The sequence below is a fragment of the Lissotriton helveticus genome, chromosome 1_1 (genome assembly GCF_964261635.1).
Source record: "Lissotriton helveticus chromosome 1_1, aLisHel1.1, whole genome shotgun sequence".
Classification (NCBI taxonomy): Eukaryota; Metazoa; Chordata; class Amphibia; order Caudata; family Salamandridae; genus Lissotriton; species Lissotriton helveticus.
The window spans coordinates 312,065,428-312,090,947 of record NC_136057.1 but is presented as its reverse complement, the minus strand read 5'-3'; the positions used below and the strand labels follow the sequence as shown (position 1 = coordinate 312,090,947).

The 25,520-nt window shown below is 45.5% G+C and overlaps 1 protein-coding gene across 1 annotated transcript in view; it reads right to left on the bottom strand.

Annotated features, from left to right (window-relative positions):
- Nucleotides 1-1,992: 1,992 nt before the first annotated feature.
- Nucleotides 1,993-25,520, bottom strand: part of STMP1 (short transmembrane mitochondrial protein 1) — a 68,646-nt gene continuing 45,118 nt past the window's right edge. Inside the window, exons 2-3 of the mRNA XM_078671757.1 lie at nucleotides 4,769-4,822; nucleotides 1,993-3,065 (exon numbers count right to left, since the gene is read on the bottom strand). Of these exons, the coding sequence (XP_078527883.1) occupies nucleotides 2,991-3,065; nucleotides 4,769-4,822 (129 nt within the window). The 3' untranslated portion in view covers nucleotides 1,993-2,990. The remainder of the gene's footprint in view (nucleotides 3,066-4,768; nucleotides 4,823-25,520) is intronic.

Below are 25,520 nucleotides of genomic sequence, written 5' to 3'. Positions count from 1 at the left end.
ACAGGGGCTGGACAGAGGCAATGCGCTGTGGGGTAATTGGCTGAATATGATCTAGATTAAAAAAAAAAAAAAAAAAAGAAAACACACCTCTTATGGGTTACTGAGCTAAATATAACTTGCACCTACACCATGCACTGCTTATGACCTCACGTATTACATTACTCATGACATGCTAAATGACATTGAGTATATCACTTTAGAGGTATCTCGACCCTTAATCCGTAGTTACCATTCCTAAAGCACACGATTGGACTGTTGCTTCTGCCATTCGCCAACAGCGTATGAAGGACTATAAAGGGGAAAAAAAAGTAAAAATGCCATAAGGGGGCATGTTGAACCAACCCTGACCCCAGGGTTGAGGGAAGAGGATCCCAAGGGACCCCGTCCTCGAATGAATTTTTTTTTAATGTAAAGGTAATAAATATGTTATTGCCGGATTTGTGGCTTCGAACCCCTTCTTATGTACCCTGGACCGTCCTTGGGTCTCCAGATTTACAAATCCAGCACAATGAACACTGTTCTCAGCGTGGGTCAGACACCTAAGGAGGGTAAGGTAAGGTAAGGTAAGTATACTTGTAAAGCGCACTGTTACTCCATCTCGGAGTGTCCTGGTGCTGTATACCGCTGGGGAACCCGTCCTGGCTTTCCCTGTGAGATGGTCCCTCCTGGGCACCCCCAAGGTGAAGCCAGGCATCCCAGGCGCTGATGGGGCCTTTGTGGAGATTAAGCAAGCTATTGCCCAGAGTTGCAGAGAGGGACCCATGGCTAGCGTAGGCACCTCGGCGAGAATTATCGAGTCCGCGGACATTGACCCAACAGTTATGCGCAGCAAGGTTTGGCCGTCCACAGTGGAGACAGAAACCCACGGAAGTTGGGGCACTGGCTCTGTTGTCCAACCCTGCAGTGCATGGGCATAAGCTAGAGACCTCAACCAGAGCTTCAAGAAGCAGCGAGAGGCACACAGGTGACACAGCCCAGATGCACCGAGAGAACCCTCTCAAGTGACCCTCACTGATCTCATTGGCTCTTACCCTACCTACTAAGGGAAGTTCTACTCCCTTTATTTATCCGGGGCACCCACATTTTCGGGCTAGTGTAGATACAACTTTCTCACTCTGTCCTGATAAAGCGCCCTGGATCTCCCCCTGAGACCATTAGAGTGCCAAACATGTGGACCAGAACATATACCCACTAGGGACATATAGTTACCCAGATACCAAGGGACAGAATACCCCTTAAAGCAGCACCATAGACTTTGTTTTAATAATGACAGAGGGATCACCTTAATAAAAATGAATCACTCTCCCTCCAACCAGGTTTTAATACACCTTCTAGGACTTCACTGCCACTTACACTCACGCACTCATACGGCTTCATCAAAAAATCTCCAAAAGAGACCTTTCGGGGGACCCGTAGGGCATTGCAGCCCCGGTCCGACGAGGAGCAAAAGCCCAATGATGAAGCATGACAACCTTCGGGGTGAGTGAGGACATCAAGATGAGGACACACTGCCCCCTGCAGTTAAAGTAGCACACGACGAGAGTACCTCTTACTTCCCTTCTTTTTCTCTCTCTTCTTAGGAACGGTGACTCCCTTTCGGTATAAATATTCCAGCAATAGTACATAAATCAAACCCTGGTCAGCACTTGGTCAGCACCGCCAAAAGGTCTTCAGCACCAGGACACTCGATCGAGTACCTGCGAGCTTTATAAGTAGCTAGATAACAGATAACATAAGAGGAAAAAGGGACAAACGACAGGGAAGAAAAGGTAAAGAAGTCCTACAAGGAAACAAAAAAGGAGGTGGTGACGGGAGGAATGGAAAGAGGTTACAGAAGGACACAAATGGGCAGGAAAGGAGAGAACAGGAGGAAATGATTAAAGATTAATGTGATTACTTAATATGAAATAACGCGAACAGTAAATAAATCCTGCCCCTTAAGTTATACAACACAGTATACCACACCCCAAAAGAGCAAGGAGGAGTCAAATATAGTGAAAGCATTCTTTTACTGTATCTGGGTGAAGCAGGATTGGAATTCAATGGCATGATGGCATTTATCGTGGTATAGAGCATGAACATAAACACAGTAATGAGATTCAAAATCAAATGCTGCACTGTATAAGTGGTTCATCTACTTCAATGCAAGCACATGCCTGTTGAGATGCCAATTAGTGTGGATCAATGGTACTTGTTAAACACATTATGGAGACACTTAAAATTATGATCACTCACGTGAGAAAACAAAAGCACAGATTTTCAGAACATCATTTGATCCATAACTGAATGATAACCAGCTGCAAATGCAATAAAGGAGAGCAGTATTGTAGAGTAAGGCATTAAAAGCACACAAGATGATTCATTTAACACAGTTACTTATGCTGTGGTTTCTTCTGCATTCCTGATGATTTCAAAGTTACATACACTAGAAGATAACGTGTACCGGATGTAAATACGTTATCATAGACTCTACCAAAGTGCTCTATAAATTTCATCTAGCACCATTTTAAGTTCATGTCCCTTCCATTAATGTCATTTTATCATCGGTGATGGAATTATACGGGTGAAATCAGCGGTTACTGTCCCAAATTAAATATATAATGAGTAGTGTGCAATGCTGTGCATATGTTCAAAATCAGGGTAAAAATACCTACCCACTCTGCCCACACGTCGCCACCTCAACCACAGCATTGTGCCACAGATTCATGTACACATTAGGCTGCGTGCTATCTATGAAGAATTCTATCCTAGTTCCCTCTGAAAATTCCAAATAAGTCTCAGAAGCCACAAAGCACCTTAAATTCTCTGTCACTTCGGACAGCCAAAAAGGCGAAAGCAATGGCGTACACACAGCAAAGTAACAAAGGGGGTATTGCTAGAACCCGAGACATTGTATGGAACCAGGCAGATCTTGTGAGCAGCACCACAGCAATCACTGGGCCCCCTAATCCAGCATGGCAGCAAATGTCCATCGAGAATCGACTGCAGGTTCAATCACTTGGGGGTTTCTTCTTGGCCTCCATATCTTTTTTGATGTTCTCCAACTTCTTTCCAAGGTCAGGAATCTAATTGACAAATGGAATAAAAAAGGAAGTAAAAACAAATCTAAACTTATAAGAAAATGTTTCCTTCAAACACTCATTAAATTGTTTGTTGAAAGTGTGAGTCAGTCCCTTGATATATAGCTTTTTATGGTTTGTTTACCTCCACTTTAGTGTCTGGTTATTGAAAGCAGGGACCAGGTTTCATTAACTTCAAAAAAGTGCTGTTAACTTTATGTGATAACTTAGGGAGGGCACCCGACTCATCAGTATGGGCCTTACACTCCAATAACCTCATATCTCTTACTCCCAGTGCCTATGTTTCTCCTTTCAATGTTCTTCCTAAGGTTGTGATCTAAACCCATAATATTGCTATATTTGACTACTAAACAGGCATTCACAATTGAAGTTAAAATGGACTTGATTTGAATAGTACAGCAGGTGCAGTGGCACCAGGGCCAAAGGCTCTAGGGGCCCCACTAAACACAGATTATTGTTAAAATTCAAACAGGCAGTCACAAGTGCAGTTATCTTGCAGACAACAGGGTCATGATTTGAATGGTGCAGCAGTTGCAGTGGCACAAGCACAAACATTGTCAGAACTCCTCTAAACACCTAATATTGATACATTTTACAATTAAGTAGGCAGTCAGAAGAGAAGTTATCTAGGAAGCGCTAGGGTCAGGATTTCAATAGTGAAAGAGGTACAGTGTCACTGGGGCCAAAAGCTCCAGGCACTCCACTAAACACTGATTGTTATATTTTACAAGTGAACAGGCAGTCACAAGTGGCTTTATCTTTCAGGCACCTGGGTCATGCTTTGAATGGTAAAGTAGGTGCAGTGGCTTCAGGCCAAAATGTTGTCTGAACTCCTCTAAACACGCAATATTTTACTACTAAACAGGCAGCCACAATTGCAGTTACCTTCCATTTGACAGGGGCTTGATTTAAATACTGCAGCAGGTGCAGTGGCACAAGGCCAATTGTCATAACTCGACTAAATACCAGATGTAGCTATATTTTAATACTAAACAGGCAGTCACAAGTGCAGTGATCTTACAGGCAACAGGGTCATTATTTGAATGGTGCAGCAGATGCAATGGCACCAGGTTCAAAAGCTATCAGACTCCTCTAAACACTTAATATTGCTATATTTTACAACTAAACAAGCAGTCATAAGTGCAGTAATCTTGCAGGCACCACGTGCATGGTTTGAATGGTGCAGCGGCACCGGACCCAAAAGTTGTCAGAACTCCTCTAAACACATAATTTTGCTATTTGATCAATGAATTCTATTATTTCCCTCTTTCATTTCAAGTCATAACACTAACAGACTTTCTGTAACGTATATTGTACAACTACCCAGCAAGCTCCAACTTACAACAAAAAACTGCTTATTATTAATAACATAGGCGAAACATAATACATTCACCAATTATTGTTTTTATAACAGCTAGGAACCAGCAGTTCATCCAAAATAACGTTTTAGAAAAACAATGATAAAGCAAAATAATCCTGCATATCTTGCAGAGTTGTGATCTCTCTCTCTTTCAGACTGGCTTGCAGAGAGAATGAGTAGAAAATGGATGGAGTTCGTCAAGACAACACTACAAAATTGGGCAATTCCCTCTGGTCTCTTATGTAGCTCACAACATAATGAATGGTTTCCTTGTCCATTCATTGATAGCCAGAATGCTAAGACATACAGTTTGTTTAGGGCAACTAACCTCGTAGTTTTGAGCCAGGTACATCCCCACCACATTGCCAAACGCAAAGCCGAGCTGAAAAATAAATAAAAACTAAATTAAATACCACAAACTATTTGTTGATCATTCTCCCATCAAGACTATCAGAATCAGTAGAATGAAGTAAAAGCAACTCTAAGCATTTGCATCACTGAACACCACTTCTTACCAAAATCTGGAAAAACATTTAATCATGCAGGTGACTGTTCAAGGAAAAATGCACCACTCTCCCGCTTGGTTATTATTTTTAACATAACCAGATAGTGATTAAACAAGCATTTACAATGCAACGGTTTTGCCTTTGTAGAAGTTAGAGCTATTGGCATTGTAAATGACAACATTTTTATTTATGTGTTCGTTTTGAAAACAGATAAATAAATGGCATTGTCATTTATAATGGCAATAGCCTAATCTCTCGCAAATGCCACACACACACACCCACAGAGAGCCCCCCCCACACAGAGCCCCTCCACACGGAGCCTCCCCACACACACACAGGCCCCCCCCCCACACACACACCCAGACAGAGCCCCCCCCCACACACACTCAGACAGAGCCCCACTTGGGTCGTGGTTCTTATACCACTTTTTTAGTATATGGTTTGGTCCGCCTCTGAGGCCCAGTGTTTCTTAGTGCTATTTACTGGCCATACCTGTACCATGCGGTTTGCATCTAGTGCTTCGATAGCAGTTCATAGCTTCAATGTGCGGCACTCGTTCGGCAAGCAACAATACACAGCCATGGTACTTCTGATTAAGTAAAGTGTGAATTGTCCAATGTATAATACGTGCTCACTTTAGCCTCAAGTTTACATCTCATTGTGCAGTTCTCGTGCATTCGCTAAGGGTTTTACCAATGCGATATTCAAAAGCGGTCTGTCACCACCAGTGCTCTTAACAACAATCGAGGAGTATTTGGGCTGGCGCTGCTCATAGGCGCTCCTCGTTAATACTGCCAACTCTTACTTGGGCGAAATGCTTTTGTACGGACCTGCACATTGGTAGTTCTGCAGTTCTAATCATCCCTACCGACACGAAGATGAGAACGGAGGCGCACTTCCTACCTTGGTTCAGCCGGGAGTCTCTGCACTGCTTGAGCGCTAATCACAAACGCGTTACTCGGGACATGGTCTGTGTTTGAACGGCGCGCGGCTGTAACTCCTGAAGTCTCACGAGATGATGCGGAGCGTGACCTGCTCCTTTTGAAAACAATGATGTTAATGGCTCCCTGCATTGGAGTGAATTACTGTCCGTTACCGGTACATACTGTATTATTTTAGCGTATACGAACCTAGGTACTTTGTACACTCTGATGCTCCTGCAACCTGCATTGCACTTACCCGAAAGATCCTACAGTTTATTTGTAAAGTTTTATTTGTAAAGTTTTATATAGCGCGAACTTGACCCAAGAGGTATCAGAGCGCTTTACATTTAGGATCGTTGCGTTACAAGTTACACCAGATACAAGAGCTTAGTAAGATACAGTACATTAGATAGCGCCACACGTGTGAGTCTGAAGACAACTTAAGGCCCTGGCACGAATTATTTTACAAAAAAAGCACTGCCAGCACAGGGGCAACTTCAGCATAGGGGCTCATGAGATGCGGAGTATGAGGAGTAACAGAGAGCGGACAGTCAGTCATATATGTCATATTGTTCATTTTCTATAGCGCTTTACCCCTCCTCTACTCTGCTTTAAAGCACTGAGTGGGGAAAAAAGACATAAGGCAGGGAAGGACATGAGAGGGCAGCAGGCACTAGACATAGGGCGAGTGTACAACATATGGGAGGTGGGTACATGATATGTAAAGGTGAGAAATTGTGCAGTGCTTAAACGCCCCACTTTTGTGTCAAAGCGCTACAGAGGGGCAGAAAGTAAATGGGGGTTTAGGGTGAGGATGGGAGAGGGAGCCCCCGCCGACAAATAAAAGGCGAATGAGTAAGCCCCGGAGTAAGAGATGCTTTAGGACAGAGACATGAAATGACACAATACAGCAATATTTGAATTGAAGATGAGGGCGTCTCCTTTAACAGGGGAGAACTGGCCAGTGTGGCTGAGGTCACAGGGTGACAGTGCGCCCCCACCCCCTCCCACGACGAGCCACCTTTAAACTCTCCCCTACAGTGTGATAAAGGCTGCGCCGGAGCTTCGGCAGACCTCTGGTGTACAGAAAGAGGGGTGCACAGACTGATGGGTCCTTATCTGACCTCATTAGGCGTTTTTACACACTACCCCCAGATGCAAGACTTCAGCCTGGCACTGTTGATTCGCAACACCTGCTCGGCCGATGCCAGCACACAGGGAACCACGTCACCATAAAAGCCCCAACACACGGTATGCCAGAAACACTCCACTCCCTGGGGCTGAAACTCACGGCTTGGCACTCAGTGTTAAATGTATACTCATGCTGTGAACGGTAACATTTTGGGCGCGTGAGTACATTAACACCATGAGTGAGTGAGCACTTAGAGTATCCGAGCAGGCGACAATTCTGTTCATGCAGAGATCTCACTCAGCTCCACGTCGAGTGTGACACATTCCTCTTGCATTGCATTCTGGTACTTGAAGTGTTTGCAGAATGTAGGAAATAAAGGCAAACCACCACTGGGATGGGGCAGCTCCAGGCCTCGTGGCAAGGACACAGAATGTGTATTTATTTTTTTGAGAAGTTTTATATAGCGCTGGCTATACCCCGAGGTATCAGAGCGCTTTACATGAGGATCAGAGCGTTACAGGTTACATCAATTGCAGGCCTCAAGTAAAGACAGAGGAGAAAATAACAACAACAAAATGTAGTCACCTCCCCTACTCTGCAGGGCCCTCTTGGTTCTCACCAGCCTCATCTTCCATGTGGGCCGCAAGCGCTGGACGCTCACCCAGCAGCTTGGCCAGAAGATACTATTTCTGCTAACTAGTCCCACCTTTCAATCACAGAGGAGCCTTTTCTACTGTACATTCATAAAAATAATCTTCGGTCATCCCTACAAGTAAATATGCCTCGTCGTTAGCCACAGTGCCCGGAAGCCACAAACTATGGCACACAGCGCTATCTTCTCAGCAAGTTACATAAAACTTGTAACATTGTTTCTGGAGACGGGCTTTGTCCCGCGAGGGTAAGAGCTCTTCGGGCTGAGCGACTGCTCCAGAGCTTTCAGTGTTACCATGGCAACACATGTTCGGATGAGCCCCTCCTACTTTCATCTATGTGAGCAGATAAAATGAGTACCACTAACTTAGATATTAACTGCAGCTATAATTTAACCACCATGAGGCAGTTCCGTCTGTGGCACGCCACGAGGGGTTTGTTCAACATCGATTACATTGTTATTATGACATTTGCAGCACCTGCTTTTCTTAAACTCTGAAACAAAAAAAGGGGTTTGGAGAACCCATGTAATAGTGGCATGTACTTTCGGCAACAGTAACGCATCATAGTAACGCATACACTGTCTCTTCCTACAATGCTGTCTGGGGGCTCCGGTGACAGTCACGAGCCACTTGCTGCCACCTTGGGGAGAGTTCAGTTTAAGCCCCACCCTTTCCCCCCCTCCCCCCCGCAACCGAACCCGTGGGGAGAAGCGCCCCAATAAATCAGAGCAGTCCCTTCGTTTAACTCTTTCAATACTGTGACATGTAAACAGTTCCCGTTCTCCCCGAAACACTAAAATGCGCCCACCCCACTCCTACCACTCCTATACCAAGGCCCCGCCAAACTTTCATGCAGATAGTTCACCCCAAAAGGGGTCATAATCAGAGCTGGGGTGGCACATATTGACAGACGGGTCCCCGCTGGAAAAAGCATGAAAGGCTGTGGTAGTAGTGCATCTTGGGGGCCTCGGGCAAGACATTTTGGGGGCACCTGTGCAGAACAAGTTTGAATGTTATAAACCATTCCCTGAAAATTGCCAAAAAGCGCATCGACGCCTCACCAGGGTAGTAAGCGCTAAATAATTGCAATCACAATAATGTATACCCTCTGTGATGCCAAATAACACTTGAATTATATTAAACTTTAACAGGGTAACACAACCGTTGAAATATGTTATGACCTGGACCAGTGCTTGAAATGGAAAAATAGAAATGCAGGCACTCTGTATGAGAGGACCCGCTTCTTGAAAAGAGAGAGAGAGGCGGAGGTCAAACAGAGAGAAATTTCACTTTCACAGAGGGGCCCTTGGGAGGTGGGGGCCCTGGGCAATTGCCCACGTTGGTCTTGCCTTATAAACGTCCCTGGCTGGTAGACGGTGTAATATCACATGGACCTCATTCACAGCTCAGAGAGTTCAACGCGTAATTAAATGTTTCCAACCACTGCACCACGTGAACCCAGCGCACGAGGCATTTTGTGTACGTAACACGCGCATTACAAGCAAGACAGCAGAGCCGAAAACTTACTTAGTTCAGTATGCCCCCACAGGAGAGGCACTGGACCCGGTCCTTTGGCCCCACGTGAAAGAAGCCGGCGCTGGCCAGGTGTGCGCCAAACGCTGTGCCACGGTCGGACACCTTTCGAAGAACCTCAGCCTGTAGAGCTCGCGCGTAGTTCTTGTTCTTCGCGCCATCTTGCTGGTGCTCGAGCACAGAGAGACAAGTCAGGTCCCGGGCCGCGCTGTGATTGGCTGACGTCACGGGGGTGTCCCGGGCCGGCAGCCAATCACAGCGCGGCCCGGGAATGACGTCACGGGGGTGTCCCGGGCCGGCAGCCAATCGCAGCGCGGCCCGGGACAAAGGGGCGGGGCTTAAAAAAAGCACCAGAAACGCCCCCGAATCGCGTTTTCGGGAGAAAGCGCGATTGACAGCCTCTGTCTCCCAATGGCTAGCCTCCATTTATGGAGCTAGCCAATGAGAGGCAGAGGCGGGTCATCGATCATATATAGAACTCAATAGGTTTTTTAGCGAATGCTCACTACGTGAGCATTTGCAGGCAAAACCTAAAAAGTGAATTTAACAAACAGGAATACCGGATTAAGAACCTAACTATGGGAGAGAAATGGGACTTCCACTCATATGAAGTAGGAAAGCCTACTATCTAGAAGGAAGAGTTGGTCTTTCCCCCCTCACTCACCAGGGTTTCCCCTTGGTGACATGCGTCATCATCTTATCTTCATCGGTCTTAAGTATTCTGAAGCATCGGGCAATCCCCGGTTTCCCACCCGTTTTTCTACAGGGTCACTAACTAAAACCCTTTGTTACCATTACTATTATAGAGTGTGACAACGGGCACCTCAACCCCTGCCAGACCATGGGGCTTAATGCAGCCTTATAACAAGTATATGACTTGATTTGTACATGTTCGTAATAGGTGTGTCACGTGGTGTCCATGTCATTTTTAATAGCACTTACCCACCATCTCCACTGGAGACACTTGTATGTTTTTCTCCAACAAAACATGACGAAAAACAAGGTAGTTGATAACTACACATACTATAAAGGAGCATTTATACGGATTAGAACGCCGCCTATATTTACAATGCTTGCCAGATCACCTGGCAGGCCATTGTTGCTCTAACTGTGTTCTGTTTTATTTACTACAGATACTACGCATCATTGTGTAATCATATGTATTCAACTAACAGTGCATACACATTAGGTGTGGCATCTTTTATTCCACGTTTCACTCTATTTTCTCTACTTACCTGATTTATATGTTACTTAGGAGTGGTACGCACAGGGCTGGCCCCTGCATGGTCCTGAGGAAGAGCTTTAGGGGAGGCTCGAAACATGTCGACCAATACTAGGCACACCTGACTCATCGGGGTTAGGTTATTTTCCCCAGTATTCACCCCTGTTTTTTAAACAAACCAGCTAGGAGCAGGAATAAAGTATTTGCTCAATAGTTAGGTATTTTTAACCATTTTTTCTTTTCCACATCACTGCACTACACATTTTTCCACATAAGTGCTCCTACGTAATTTCACAAGTCGCAGCACGCCTCAATCCGCAGCAGATTGAGAGGACCCCTATGATGAAGCATGCCACCAAGGGGAAACCCTGGTGAGTGAGGGGACTCTAGAAAGACAAACTCTTCTGTTATATTCTCTATATTGCATTTACATGTAAACCAGCCTTGGTGTTCCTGGATGCTCAGCCAGAGTGTGAGTTGGTTACGGAATGTTGATGTAACTGTGATGTGTGGAATGCCTGGGTGCCGGAGTGGATGAGTGGTGACAGTTAGAGATGGGCTGAGCAGCTAGGCAGGCTGCTCTTGGAGGGGCTGGTACTTGACCAGAGATGGCTGGACAGAGATTGATGCTACCTTGACATGGAACCAATAAAGAAGACTTGGAAAATACTACATGGCTACCAGTGTCTCTATGTACAGGGTACCACATCTTTCTAGATAGTAGGCTTTCCTACTCCATATGAGTGGCAGTCCCATTTCTCTCCCATAGTTAGGTTCTTAATCCGGTTTGTTGTGTTCATAACTGAGTAAGGTGGGTGAACCTAACTGATACCTCTACCTCCCCCTGTTTTTTGACTGTGTAAAAAGTGAACTTAATCAGCCCTATATTAAGCTAGAGTTTCGAAATCAATAAACCCAATAAAAGAAGGCAGAAGAATTTATTTCACAGGTCTCTGATATTTTTTCAACTTCTAAAGTACACCAGGTTTTGATGGAATAAGATGTAACCTTCCGAAGCTGAAGACTGGTCCTTGCATTGATGTACATGAGGGGGCTCTCGTGCTTTTCACTAATCGGTGCTCCATTCTTGTTTCCAGGACGTGTTTTCATAGAAATGCATGAGGGACTATTTTACATGTGAAAACTACTCAATCACAATGTTTGTGACATTTATCACCTTCATGCCTTGTGTACAGAAAGTAATCCTTTTTTGGGACTTTTTGCCAGCACTGGCATAGTCAATATAGCAGGCTTTGATGTGATAAATAGCATTTGTGCACGCAAAACATTTAAACAGCATTTGCAATTGCCTGTATTTACATGCATTGGCACATTAAAGATAGACGTATAGGTTTCCCAATACCTGTTAAATATTTTGGGCTTACATTAAGTTATACGCTAAGTGCCAATGAGTAAGTGATGAATGAACAGAGGCAATCCTCCCACTTAATAGCAATGGTTGCGATGGCAAAATAGCACATCTCTTGGCTGAAATAGCGTAGCTGATTTATAACTACTTATAGTTTATGAAGTGTTTCTAAATTCTTTGTCCAGGTCAGTCGTTTTAAAAACTTCATTATTAAGGCCGTTTCCCGTTTCTGATGCTATGTACAAGATAGCAAGCAGCTGGGTGCATTCAGATGGTAAGGGGCAAGCAGTACACAGACTATGGCAGGCAGAAGCATTTATAAACTAGGTCTGAAACAATGCAGAGGATTAATAGGTGAAAGGTTTAAACATGGTTCAAAGAGGAGTTCTTATAATGATTGCAAGACTAATACCGAAATATAATCCCGTTTTACAGGTATGAAGGCTGCCAAGTGTTGTGTTTTATTGAGGACTGTCATATGTACAGGCACGAAAAGACCACCACGCTAAATGTGGAAAACAGGCTTACAACAAGACAAATCATTTGACATAACATGAAGGCTTCTTTACAACATTATCATTCGTCAGGCCTGCAGACCCACAGCCATTCCAATGCCTTAAAGTGTTTGCAACTTGAAGCAGCAACCACATAACCACCAGCAACCCAACAAGGAAAGAAGGCAAAGGGTGAGCAGCAAATACAAGACTCAAGCGAATACTGATCGGTAAATGTAGCCAAGATCCGCACTTCAGTGAAAGCAATACACAGGTCTTCTTGTAAAATAACCCCTCTGTCCATCAGGCCTAGAACAAAGATGATGATGAGGAGTCTCCTTCTCCAAAGGGCCCTTCTCCTGTGGACACTGAAGCAATCCGCCCTGCAGCTATGGGCATCGCTCTTGAAGACGCCAAGGGACATTAGTCTGCTCTAAATCCTGGAAACCACCAAAACAGCATTAGTCGGACTTGTTGCCAAACTCCCTGACTGACACAACAGAGCTCCTACGGAATGTGTGAGCTGTGTGTGGTTCCAAACTAGTCACAAATCTTGTTTGGCGTTTGTTATAATCTGCCTGTATAATCCATGGATTAGTTTTATTAAAAGGAGACTCTGGAAGGGGGAGTTAGCCAGCGGAATATTAACGAACGTGTTCACAAAAAAAGGAAAAAAACACAACCACGCCTGGATATTTACTGAATATCTGACTTTACAATGCACAGTGTGTTGGACTTCATTTGAATTCTGCAGTGGTCGGTGCACATTATTTTTTTTTATCCCCCGATACATAACAGGGGCAGCAACATGGTCCACCAGGGAAAGGCATAGATAGACCTACCAAGACTGAAGGAGGAAACATGCAGCAAATAAAACAACTGTGTAAAGTGCCCTTTTCTATGATCTCTGTGAAGTTCTTCCAGCACGAATATCCTCTCGAGCGCATTTGCGCTCTACAAACAATAACGGCACAGAACTGTGTAAAGCGGTCAATGACTCAAATACTAGAGTACTAGTAAGTGTAATTGCATTTATATAGTAGCGCTTACTACCCCTGACGAGACGTCGAATCGCTTTTTCGGTGAGTAGCACGCTACTCCGGAACCAATAAAGGATTAGTGTTGAATTAGTATAGTGAAATATGAAAGTAAATTGAGTGGTGCATAGGTTAGTCAGTTATTTGGATTCAGAAGGATAGCGGAGGGCTAGAAGAGGGGAAAAGGTTTGCATTTATATAGCGCTTGTTACCTCTGATGGGGTGTTGAAGCGCTTTTTTTGGCAAGTAGCACGCTACTCCGGAATCCAAGAAGGATTAGTGTTGAATTAGTATAGTGAAATATGAAAGTAATTTGAGTAGTGCATAGGTTAGTCCGTTATTTGGATTCAGAAGGGTAGCGGAGGGATAGAAGAGGGAAAAAGGTTTGTATTTATATAGCGATTCTCATATTAAGTTCCTCGTAGTCCTCATAATGTTTGTACTCTCTTCCTAGTTTCAAGATGAAAACATTGGAACCCCAGCTGGGGAGATAGCGCCAAATAAAACATTTAGCTAGGTATTCCTATAAATAGGTTTTCGTAACTGAAATGAAATGAAAAAGGATCTTATCTTGCGCAAACTTAGCCCCAAGGGCGTCAAGGCGCCTAGATCAAATATATCAGCTAAGCACCCTACAGTACACTCAGCAGCATGCTCTCATTGGTAGGCCCTCTTGAAAAGACAGGTTTTAAGAGCTTTTTTAAATAGCTCAATTGTGGGAAGAGTTTTTATATCAAGAGGGATAGAGTTCCAAAGCTGAGGGGCAACCACGGAAAACGCTCTGGCTCCCCATCTGGCTAGTTTGAAACGCGGGACAACCAGTTGACAGAGTCCCGCAGAACGAAGGCCTCTTGTAGGGACGTAGCGCGTAAGGAGAGAGCCAATGGCAGTGGAGGAACCTTCTGTCACAGCTCTGTAGGCTAAGCACAGAATTTTAAAAGAGATTCTGTGCTGCACCGGTAGCCAGTGGAGTTCTTTCCTAGCTGCAGTGGCAGAGGAGGTTTTAGGAAGGGCCAAGACAAAACGAGCTGCAGCATTTTGCACAACCTGCAATCGATGTAAAAGGCTTTTATTGACTTCCGTATAAAGGGAATAGCAATAATCCAATCTCGATCCTACCAAGGCAACTGCAACCTGCTTACGAGCCTGAAGGGAAAGATACCCACGGATTTTATTGAGTATCCTAATCACACCCCAGCAAGTGGCCACGGTCCTGTTAACTTGGAGGGAAAGGGAAAGCGAGGTGTCGAAAATTACGCCAAGGTTTCTGGCAGATTGGGAGGGGGTGGGGCAGATGCCAAGAGAAGATGGCCACCACTCACTTGACCAAACATCTTGGTCCTTCCCAAAAATCAACACCTCCGTTTTTTCGCCGTTCAGTTTACTAGATCCTACTGCAGCTTTTACACACTCCCAGACACCCATGGTCTCTAATCCCAATGGATTTCATTGTTGACCTATCCAAGGGTCGTGGGTATACAAATATTGTGGAAATCATGGAACAGTAAACAAAGGACGGACACTTAATTCGACTAGAACAGTTACTCAATGCTCCTCCAGTAGCTAAGACCTTCTTGCCAGAGGTCTTTATGTTACATGGCCTCACTGATAAGGGATCTCAGTTTAGCTTTAGGATTTTGATGGACCTTCTGAAGAGATTAGGAATGGTCTGCTACCATGCTAATAGTCAGACCCTCTAGGATTTCGCAATTTGCAACAACAAAAAAAGAACAATATCAACAGTTTTGTAAAAAGTCGAAGCTTTTTACAAAAGTGCCCACAAAATATGATAATGTGGCCCTCCTTGTATTGCTCCAGTGGTTCACCACTGGGCCAATAGAAGGAGGGTTTCTTGCATTCCAGTGAGGGACTCCCATCTGTAAATTCTGCCTTGGCCTGTGGGCCCTAAACATTTTTTCAAAAAATAAATGCCCCCTGGATCCACCACCAGCCAGCCCCGTGGTGGCAGGCCCCACAATTCTTACAAAACAAAAGGCCCTAGGCCCGCAGCATGCCCCTTGGGTGGCAGGCCCTAATCATTAAAAGAAAATGCATGCCTCTAGGCCCTAAACTTAATTTTTTTTAAATGCCCACTGGACCTGCCACATGCCCCATGGGCGGCAGGCCCTTATCGTAAAAATAAATAAATAAATAAATAAATGCCCTGTAGGACCACGTCAGGCCCAAAACTTGATACAAATGAATTCCCCCCTGGGCCCGCCGCCCACAGAGCACCTGGGGAGGCATTAACTTTTATCAATTTATGGGCATGCCGCCCACAGGGCACATGGCGGGACATGGTGGGTGTATTTTTAAAAAACGTTTAGGGTCTGCCACCACGGGGCCCGCAGAGGACCCAGGTAGCATTCCAGAAACATATACATGCCTCCGGGGCCCGCCGCATGCCCCATGGGCAGCTGGCCCTAATCGTTTTAAAGAACACATGCCCCCTGGGTCCGCCATGTGCCCTGTGTGTGGCAGACCCGGGGGAGTATTAATTGTATGTTTTAGGCCTGCCACCAACAGGGCACGCATTTTTCTTCATGCTTAGGGCCCCCGTCAGGCCCAGAGGCATGCATGTTTTTTAATGATTAGGTCCTGAGGCGGGCCTAAGGCGGCATTTTATTCTTTTTTTTATGGGGCACGCGGCAGGCCCAAGAGCACCCATGGGGCATGCAGTGGGCCCAGGGGATATTTTTTGTTTATGACCCGCCTCCCATGGACACACGGCAGGCCCGGGGGGCATTTATTTTTTTATCAAGTTCCCCAAAACTTGATAAAAATACATGCAAATACCAAAATAACGTGCCACAAAAATGTGTCAAACTTTCCCTATTTGTGCCTCAAAAATGCACCAAAATGTCCCTATTCGTGCTGCAAAATCCTGGGGGGTCTATAGCTACTAATCACAGACAGATGAGCAGAACCAGTCATTGTAACAAATATCTTGGATGCTTCCTTATGACCAAACAGCAGGACTGGGAAGATAAGTTATCCACTGTTGAATCCGACAGTGATATGCGGAAATCACCTTTTTATTGCCTCTATTGACTTCACCCAAGAATTGCTACTGGTAACTGGGAGTGTTTCTGTAGGACAACCAACAGTGTTAAAGCACAGAAACATAATTTGATAAAGTGCAGCAAAAATCTCCAATAACTAAAGACAGGCTGCAAGAAACAGGCAGTCCGTCATAGCGCCCTTTCTTTCATATCAATGACGAGGTGTGGTTGTCCTCAAACATCCTGTCTATACCTACTTCCCTTTCAAAGTTTTCCCTTTATCTTTGGTCCCCTCACAGTTGATGCTTTAGTGGGAAATGCGAAAAACCAAAGGTGGTGATGGACGGAGCGTTGACAATACAACCACTCACCCCCAGTCAACTGATCTGGGTTTAATCCATCACCGTTCTTTAGCTCACTCCGCCACCCCAGTTCAGACATGGCCATATGCAAATCAGTCTGACCCTGTGCCTTATGGGAACAGTCCAGCCCGAACTGCCAAGCCATGTCTTCCCTGGACCGGAATCAAGCTTCCCAGGACCGGTTTCTGGCATTACAGCCGCCTTCAGCCGGGCTTGCTTGACTCCAGTGGCAAAGTGAGCAAGGGACTCACGTCTGAGCATACCCTGCTAACTTAAGGCGAACAAAGAAAAACCAAAGGTGGTGATGGACGGGGTTTTGACAATACAAACACTCACCCCCAGTCAACTGATCTGGGTTTAATCCATCACCGTTCTTTAGCTCACTCCGCCACCCCAGTTCAGACATGGCCATATGCAAATCAGTCTGACCCTGTGCCTGATGGGAACAGTCCAGCCCGAACTGCCAAGCCATGTCTTCCCTGGACCGGAATCAAGCTTCCCAGGACCGGTTTCTGGCATTACAGCCGTCTTCAGCCGGGCGTGCTCGACTCCAGTGGCAAAGTGAGCAAGGGACTCACGTCTGAGCATACCCTGCCAACTTAGGGCGAACAAAGAAAAACCAAAGGTGGTGATGGACGGAGCGTTGACAATACAAACACTCACCCCCAGTCAACTGATCTGGGTTTAATCCATCACCGTTCTTTAGCTCACTCCGCCACCCCAGTTCAGACATGGCCATATGCAAATCAGTCTGACCCTGTGCCTGATGGGAACAGTCCAGCCCGAACTGCCAAGCCATGTCTTCCCTGGACCAGAATCAAGCTTCCCAGGACCGGTTTCTGGCATTACAGCCGTCTTCAGCCGGGCTTGCTTGACTCCAGTGGCAAAGTGAGCAAGGGACTCACATCTGAGCATACCCTGCCAACTTAGGGCGAACAAAGAAAAACCAAAGGTGGTGATGGACGGAGCGTTGACAATACAAACACTCACCCCCAGTGGGAAATGCAGCAGTTCGTTTGAAATTACCATCACAATAGCTAATATCCCTACAGCATGTGTCTTAATTGATGCCAGCTAGGACAGAGGGAGCAGGGCCCCCTCCACTGATCCTAATCGAAAGTTCTCCAGAAGCTATTCTGAACTGCTGAGTACCTCAGATCAGTTGCAATATCGGACAGCATGGAAGGGCTACAATGAGTCAGAGACAACCTGGATGACCGCTCCCTTTGTTCATTCTCCTTAGTTGATTTCAGTCTTATCAGACACCCTGATAAACCTTCCAATCGGTCTTCCCAGGGGAAGAGGTTGTTCAGGGGTTTACTGTGAGGATTTCACAGCAGTACAGAGGGACAGGTTTTATCAGGCAAGTGCTTCCCTGTAAATAGATCTTCCCTCGCAGGATCATCAGAATAAGGGGGTAGGACAATAGCTTAGTTAACAGTAAAACATGTGCTGGCAGTTCTGGAGAATTGGAACATGGACAATTCTGAGAGCAATCTAAGCACTGGCCTCTCAGGCACACTGACTTAGATTGCTTCCAGGTTAGGTGGTACTATCTCAGAGATAAACCTACCAGAGTCACTAAAAGATAAGGAATCTTACAATGATACTTTGTCTGGCAACTTTGCATCTTGCTAAGGCTTCCCACTAAAACTTTGGTTAGCTCCTGGACTCCTGACTTTCCTACACATTTTTTCCCTTTTTCGGTTCCCTCAGCTTAGACATTTGCATTCTATGCTTTTGGAAGGATTCCATCCTTGGTGAGCATGGAACACTCCTGCTGTCCTAAAATATGCTGCTTCACCCAATATCATGGTGAAGTCTCCTGGTATTCATTTCACACTCTTCACAGAATGCTTTTGAGGAAGTTTGCTAAGTGATGTTACTGGCACTTACATGCTGTGATACTGTTTGCTACTAATTCAAATGTCTTGCCTCTGTATTGGAAAGGCTACTCCCAGCCCCCAGAGACATTCGCTACCACTGAAAAGCGAGCTCTGGTGCTCGCTCCGCAGTGCAGTTTTATCTCCTGCCTTCATCCCTCTCTGCACCTCCACTACCCCAGGCCTTGCCTAGTGTTAATGTTATTGAGACTTGTAGAGTGCACTGTTACCCCAGGGTGCCCAGCCCTAGCTCCCTGATCATGACATACTTGAAAGACTAGCTGCAAAAGAGCCAAGTGTAGGAAAGTGGGTGTTCGTTGTAGGAAACCGCACCCTCTTTTTGCCAGATTCCTGATGCACTTTGACTTGATGTGCCCTGGGTCCCTGCAATCGGGTTCCCAGGGCATGTGTTCCTTCCCAAAAATGCACAATTGTACCTGCAATTGGCACCCCTCTGGCCACATGCAAGTCCCTTGTAAAAGGTACGGTGGGTAACAAGGGCACTGTGGCCACGGAAGGCCTCTAAGGGCTGCAGTACATATTGTGCCACCCTTAGAGGTCCTGTACCTTAATACACACACACTGCCATTGCAGTTTGCGTGTTTTAGGTGCAGGGAAAAGTGAAGAGTCGACATGGCACACATACGGGTGTGACATGCCTGCAATCCACTGCCTATGGTATAGATAAGTCACCCCTCTAGCTGGGTGCACTATACCACTAGTGAGGGTACAGTTGCATGAGCACTGTACCCCTACAGTGACTAAGTCCATTCTTAGACATTGAAAGTGCAGTAAAGCCATAAAGAGTATATGGTCTGGGAGTTGGTCATTACGAACTCCACAGCACTATAATGGCTATACTCAAATCTGGGAAGTTTGGTAGCAAATTTCTCAGCATAATAAACATTCACGGATGCCAGTGTGGGATTTATTATGCAATGCACTCAGCGGGCATCTTAGCGATGCACCATGAAAAACAAGCATTGAAAATGCAATAGGTTTCGCCTTGGATTAAGTTAAAGCCATTTGCCTTGCTAATGGTATTGTATAGCAAAGCAAATGACTTTAACTTAATGAAAGGTGAGACCTATTGTGTTTTTAATGCTGGTTGGATGTGGAGGTACCAGCTAATTTCTCTGAGCAATATGCAATGTCCTAGGATAGTGCAAGATCTGTTATTGACAAGTGCTCTGAGGTGAGTGACTGAGTGCGTAAGAAGATAGTAGAGGTAATAATTAATGGAGTAGGTCTCGGAGAGGTGCTGCCTACGACGTTTGGATAGGTAGTCTAAAACACAGAGTGGAAAACGGGTCAGGAAGGGGTGATGAAAATACATGGCAAGGAGAGGAATGAGAACAGAGGGGTGCAGGGGCAGCGAGGAGTGGTAGACAAGCACACAAAGTGGAAAACGGGACAAGAAGGGGTGATGAAAATACTGGACAAGAAGAGGGATGACTAGAGCGGCAGATGAGCACACGGGACAAGAAGGGGTTATGAAAATACAGGAACAAGAGGGGTGAAATCAGAGGGGTGCAGGAGCACCAAGGAGTGGCAGATGAGCACACAGTGGAAAACTGGGGAAAGGAAGGAGTGACGAAAACGAAGGACAAGGAGAGGGCTGATGATAACACAGGGCAAAGACAGGGATGAGAACGGGGTGGGGGGTGCAGCGAGTAGTGGCAGAAGATCACAAAGAATGGAAAACATGGGACAGGAAGTGGTGATGAAAACACCGGACAAACAGAGGGTAGCAGGGGAGTCGAGGAGTGGCAGATGAAAACACACAGTGTAGCACAGGGGACAGGAAGGGGTGAAGAAAACAGGGCAAAAAGAGGGATGACTACAGGTGGGCAGATGAGCTCAGAGTGGAACACAGGAAGGTGTGATTATAATACAGGGCAAGGAGGGGATAAGAACAGAAGGATGCTGGGGTGGCAGATGTGTGCACATAGGAGTGGAACACGGGTAAGGAGAGGGCTGAGAACAGAGGGATGTAGAGCGGCAATTAGTGGCAAATGAGCACACAGGAGTGATAAAAAAACAGGGCAAGGAGCGGTATGAGTACAGGGGATGTAAGGGGGCAGATGAGAACACAGAATGAAACACCGTGGACAGGAAGGGGCAGGGATTTAAGTGGGCCGGATCCTGTTGGTATTCAGCACCAGCAAGCTGCCAGCAGTTCTAAAAAAATAACAAACAAAAAACTACAGGTGCAGAGACGGGTCCCTAACGGGTTTTTGCCCTCGCCCTCAGAGGAGAAAAAAAATCTTAATTTGGCATCAGTGCCTTTGATGTAACTTTAAAGAAACTCATTATAGTTATCTCACAGTCTCCTCATTTCAGAATTGAAGCATTTTCAATATTATACACAACAAAGCCATAGCTGTTACTTACTTATCTTATGGAACTAACAACCATCAACAACGCCAATAGCCCTGGCTTGCTATAGGTATAATGTCAATTGTTGTACTGTATATCTGGATGCAATGACAGAAAGAAGTAGTAAAATACCAGTGGGGCGGCACACTGTACTAACCACAGCTTTTTAGTTTATGTGGTTTTAAACCACGCCCTTAATTACATAGGCCACGCACCCTCGAAAGACCCCCACTCCCCAGTTTTTCATCCTAATTAAAGCCCTGGGAAGGGGTGACACAGGGCAATGAAAAGGACTGGAACAGAGGGATGCAGGGGTAGCAAGGAGTGGCAGATGAGCACACGGGACAGACGGCAAAGGGTGATGAAAACACAGGGGAAGGAGAGGAATACCAGGCGGCAGATGAGCACATAGAGGGGTGAAATACAGGGAGCATGAAGGTGAAAGGGAAACACACAAGAAAGCTCAGTGGATGACAAAAAGAGATAGCATACAGCACAGTGGGCAAGGAAAACTGAATATAGGCGCAAACCACCGAGAGGGTGAGGGGAAACTAAGCCACAGGGGACAAAGGTGAGGGCAGCAGCATGTATAGGCAAGAGCAGGTAAAGTGTGTGAGGGCAGCAGGAGCCCCCCCAGGTAAGGTCTGCAATAAGTAGACAGGGTAAGGGCAGCCAAATGCACAGAGGGGAATAAAAAGTCGAGAGATCCTTAAGAGGCATGGGTAGGATACAACACAGTGGGTAAGAAAGAGCTCAGTGCATACGCACAGCAGCTACAGGGAAAAGCAGGTATTAGCACGTACAAGCAGCAAGAGTAGCAGGAACCCCAGGGCAGCAGAAGACACACAACAGTGTGAGCGCGGTGGTGCCAGGCAAAAGCAGCCCGGCTCTGCCCCTGGAGGCCCAAGCAACAGTGTGTGGGGTGTCCAAGGGCCATAGTGTACGCTCTGGCTGGCACAGGAGAAGGGGAGAGGCATCAGGGGAGCTTCACCAGCCAAAAGGGTTAACACTCGGATCACTATCCCCGGACCTCTGGAGGGGGCTGGGCCTTGATCACTCAACTCACTCCGCGGGACAGTCCTGTCTCCCTGGTGGCGGGGGCAGCGCGGAGGGTGAACAACGGCCAGACAAGCCCAGGAACCCCGGGCGGGAGGCGCACAAGTCCTGTCCTCCAGCCGTCGCATACAGGGAGCATGAAGGTGTGAAGGAAACGCACACACAGGGACGGAGAAGCAGAACAGCACTGGGAGGGGGAACAGAAGGCAGAGAGGGGGAACAGAAGGCAGAGAGAGATGGGGGGCAGAAAGCTCAGTGGATGACAAAAAGAGATAGCATACAGCACAGCGGGCAAGGAAAACTGTGAATATAGGCGCAAACCACACAGAGGGTTGATGGAGCAAGGATTCGCACGTACAGGGACTTGCTTGTATCAAGAACCTCAAATAATGTTAATAAAAATAATCAACCTGTTCGTGTTACTAATATTGCATATTCTACACTACACGGGGTGTCCTAGTGACGCTTGCCTATGTTTACTTATCCTAAACCGCTTGCCACTAAAATGGCCGCTGCTTAGCGGGAATTTCTTCTGCGCATGCGTCGGTCACACTCACGTGACGTGACGTACTTGCAGTTCTGGTGGGAAATCTTTGCGTCTGCACACTAGCTTTAAAATGGCTGCTCTGTGTTCTCACATGTCCGATGCTTGCACCGCAGCTCTTTGCTATATTGTTCGTCTTGCACTAATCCTAATGCTACAGTTACTATAAAGTAAGAAAGGATTCCTGGTATACAGTGTAATCAATTTTTCTGTCTTTCTAAATTGTTTTCCTTTACTTTCCATGTATCGAGTCTTTTGGGCCGGGGAGATGCTTCACACTCCATCTTAGAAGTCCCTACTGCGCATGTCATCCTAGCTGAGGGAAGAAAACCTTGTACCAGTGGAACCCAGCCAGCTGGCAGCCACAGTCAAAATGCTCCTGGGAATCGACCTGTGACCCAGCAGGACGAAGCTGAACTGTACTAGATTTGAAACAATTGTATATAAATTTGTATAATCCTTTGTTAGGAGAAGAGCACATATCATGGGAATCGCAAATTCAATAGGCGGTCCCAAAAGATGGAAATTGGGGCTTGTGGAAGTCAAATCCTGGTTGGTGTGTTGACCTGTCCTACTTGTGGACCAATTGAAATTGGGGATTCTTACACTTGCAACATTTGGGGGGTGGTACACTGACCCAAAAACAGTATAACTAGCCTAGGTTTAGCTAGAGAAATTGTCCTGTCACTGACCCTACGCACTCAATAGCTGATCCTGAAACAGAGGTGCTGCGGAGCACTCTGTCCGATTGTCTCACAGACCCATTGGGGGTTTTGAGAACCTTAAGTGCTGGCGGAGCACTTTGCTGGGGAATTCGGTAACCCAATCGGGGTTTTGACTGATAACTGCAGAGAGGGTGTAGCGCAGGCGTTGCAGCTGAACTGCGGGTGCTGGTCTTACCTTGGTGGTCCTGCCCTGATCCTAATCTGGTTTTCCTGTCCTGGGTTTCCATTCTGCACCTGTTGGCCTACTGGCGACCGCATTTCCTTGGGTTTCTCCGGTCCTAAACTGACCCGTGGCTAGGGTTGGTCTCCACACCGTTCTAGGTAAATATAACGCTGAGGGAACCTATTCTGCATCCTTCATTCTTTTTCTTTGCTTTAATAAAGACGTTTCTTGCATATTGATTTTCCTTACTTTCTCTTTTGGCTGACAAATGATAAAGTCCTACATTATAGTTGTTATATTAGCATGCTCCATTTTTCCCCCTCCTATAAGAGAAATTGTGACGTACAGTTCATGAAATATAGATGTTCCTTTTCTTTACCCGTTCCTTTAGTTGATTTATATGTTGGGTACACTTGAAGTATATAGTGTGTTCCACTTTTTCTCTGCCCTTTATCTACCTGATACCTTTGAATTTTGATAGACTGATTAAGAGTTCTTTTGCTTTACCCACCTTGAGGGGTATACCAGTTGTGACATTCTAGCATGTTCCTTATCTTTCCCTCCTTTAGAAAACATACTGAGTCTAAACTCTAAAAAAATCCTTGTTAGCATGTTCCCTGCCTTTACTTTCCCTCTAGAGTTCTAAATGGTTGGTCTGATTTATTTCCTATATGGATATGTGTTCTTTATAATCTTAGTTATTGACATTCTGCTTGCTGTGAACCTAATGCTTTCTGAATCTGACGAAATCTAGATAAAGGTTTTAAAACTTCCTGAGTCTGTGGTTATTATATGAGTAAAAATAGAATAAATGGTATTTGTATTTTGGTGTCCGCCTTTCTTTTACAGCTAGCTCCCTGATCCATTGTGATCATAGGTACCCGTAACAGTGGATTGGTAAGTCAGGTACATTGGAAATAAATAGGAAGGAACTGGGTTACTGGTAGTAGAGTGTAAGGTTACCCGATTAATAAGAGATGGTGAATTGAATTTATGGGCCCAAATGTGCATATGGTAAATTGTTGGTCGGGTGACCTGCGCGCTCTATCAGTAATTTTCTGGTAGCAGAGGAAATGGTTAGGGACTAGTTAAAGTTAGGTAGGACTAGTTAAGATAGGTCATTTGTTGCTAATTGTGTAAAAAAAATGTTGCTGATAAAATATCAATCGATCAAATATTGATGTTTATTGCTTTGAAAAATTATAAAATGTTTTAAATTGTTTTTCTTGCTGCTATATTGTTAAATGTACTAATAACTGGTTTGTGATTGTTATATGTTTATCTGGAATCCCCGGGGAAAGATTAGCGGGTGGTGAGGAGAATCCACGCCGTAGAGAGGTCACTTACTCAAGGAAAATTGGTGCAGGTTAGGCAGAACTGGAAGCACTAATTAGGGTATTCTGTATAAATGTATGAATAAATGATAGCAAAGAGTTCGCTGGCAAAACTTCTATTGTGATATAACCTAGTAAGGGTCACACGGAAGGAGTAGCAGGTTCGTCTGAGCTTGATTGATAGCAAAAGGGTTCACTGGTGAAACTTTTTGCTTAGCATATATCCCGGAGTGGATGAGTCAACGGAGTAACAGGTTCACTAATGCTTGTGTGAAGAGTAGGCAGAAGGGTTCTACTCGCAGTATTTGAAAAGTAAATAGAAGAAGTTTACTTGCAGTGAAACAAATCTTTTCTTTCTAGACACTCGAGTACAGTGGCGAATGTGTTTGCGTTGTAAATTAAACAGAGCACTTGCACTTTAAAAGGTAGAGGTCGAAGTTGTTTCTTACCTCGTGAAGGAGGGAGTCAGTTGCGGAGCTGCGCTGACGTCACTCAGTGCCGCTCTGGTATTGGTTGAGACAGCGGGCGTGAAGCTGAAGCGGAATTGTAAAGGAGGGGTGAGTGCAGAAGCGTGGGAACTTGTCTCACGAAAAGGCCGCGCAATCATTGGTCGAAATTGTTTGCCACCATAGAGTTGATTGGTCATCGAAAATTGAAAGACGCTTTAGCATTGGAAGAACATAGTAAACAAAAGAACGTATTTACGCACGATCTAGGGTTGTGAAGTATATGTGGTATCCAGAATTTTTACCTGATCCGTAAT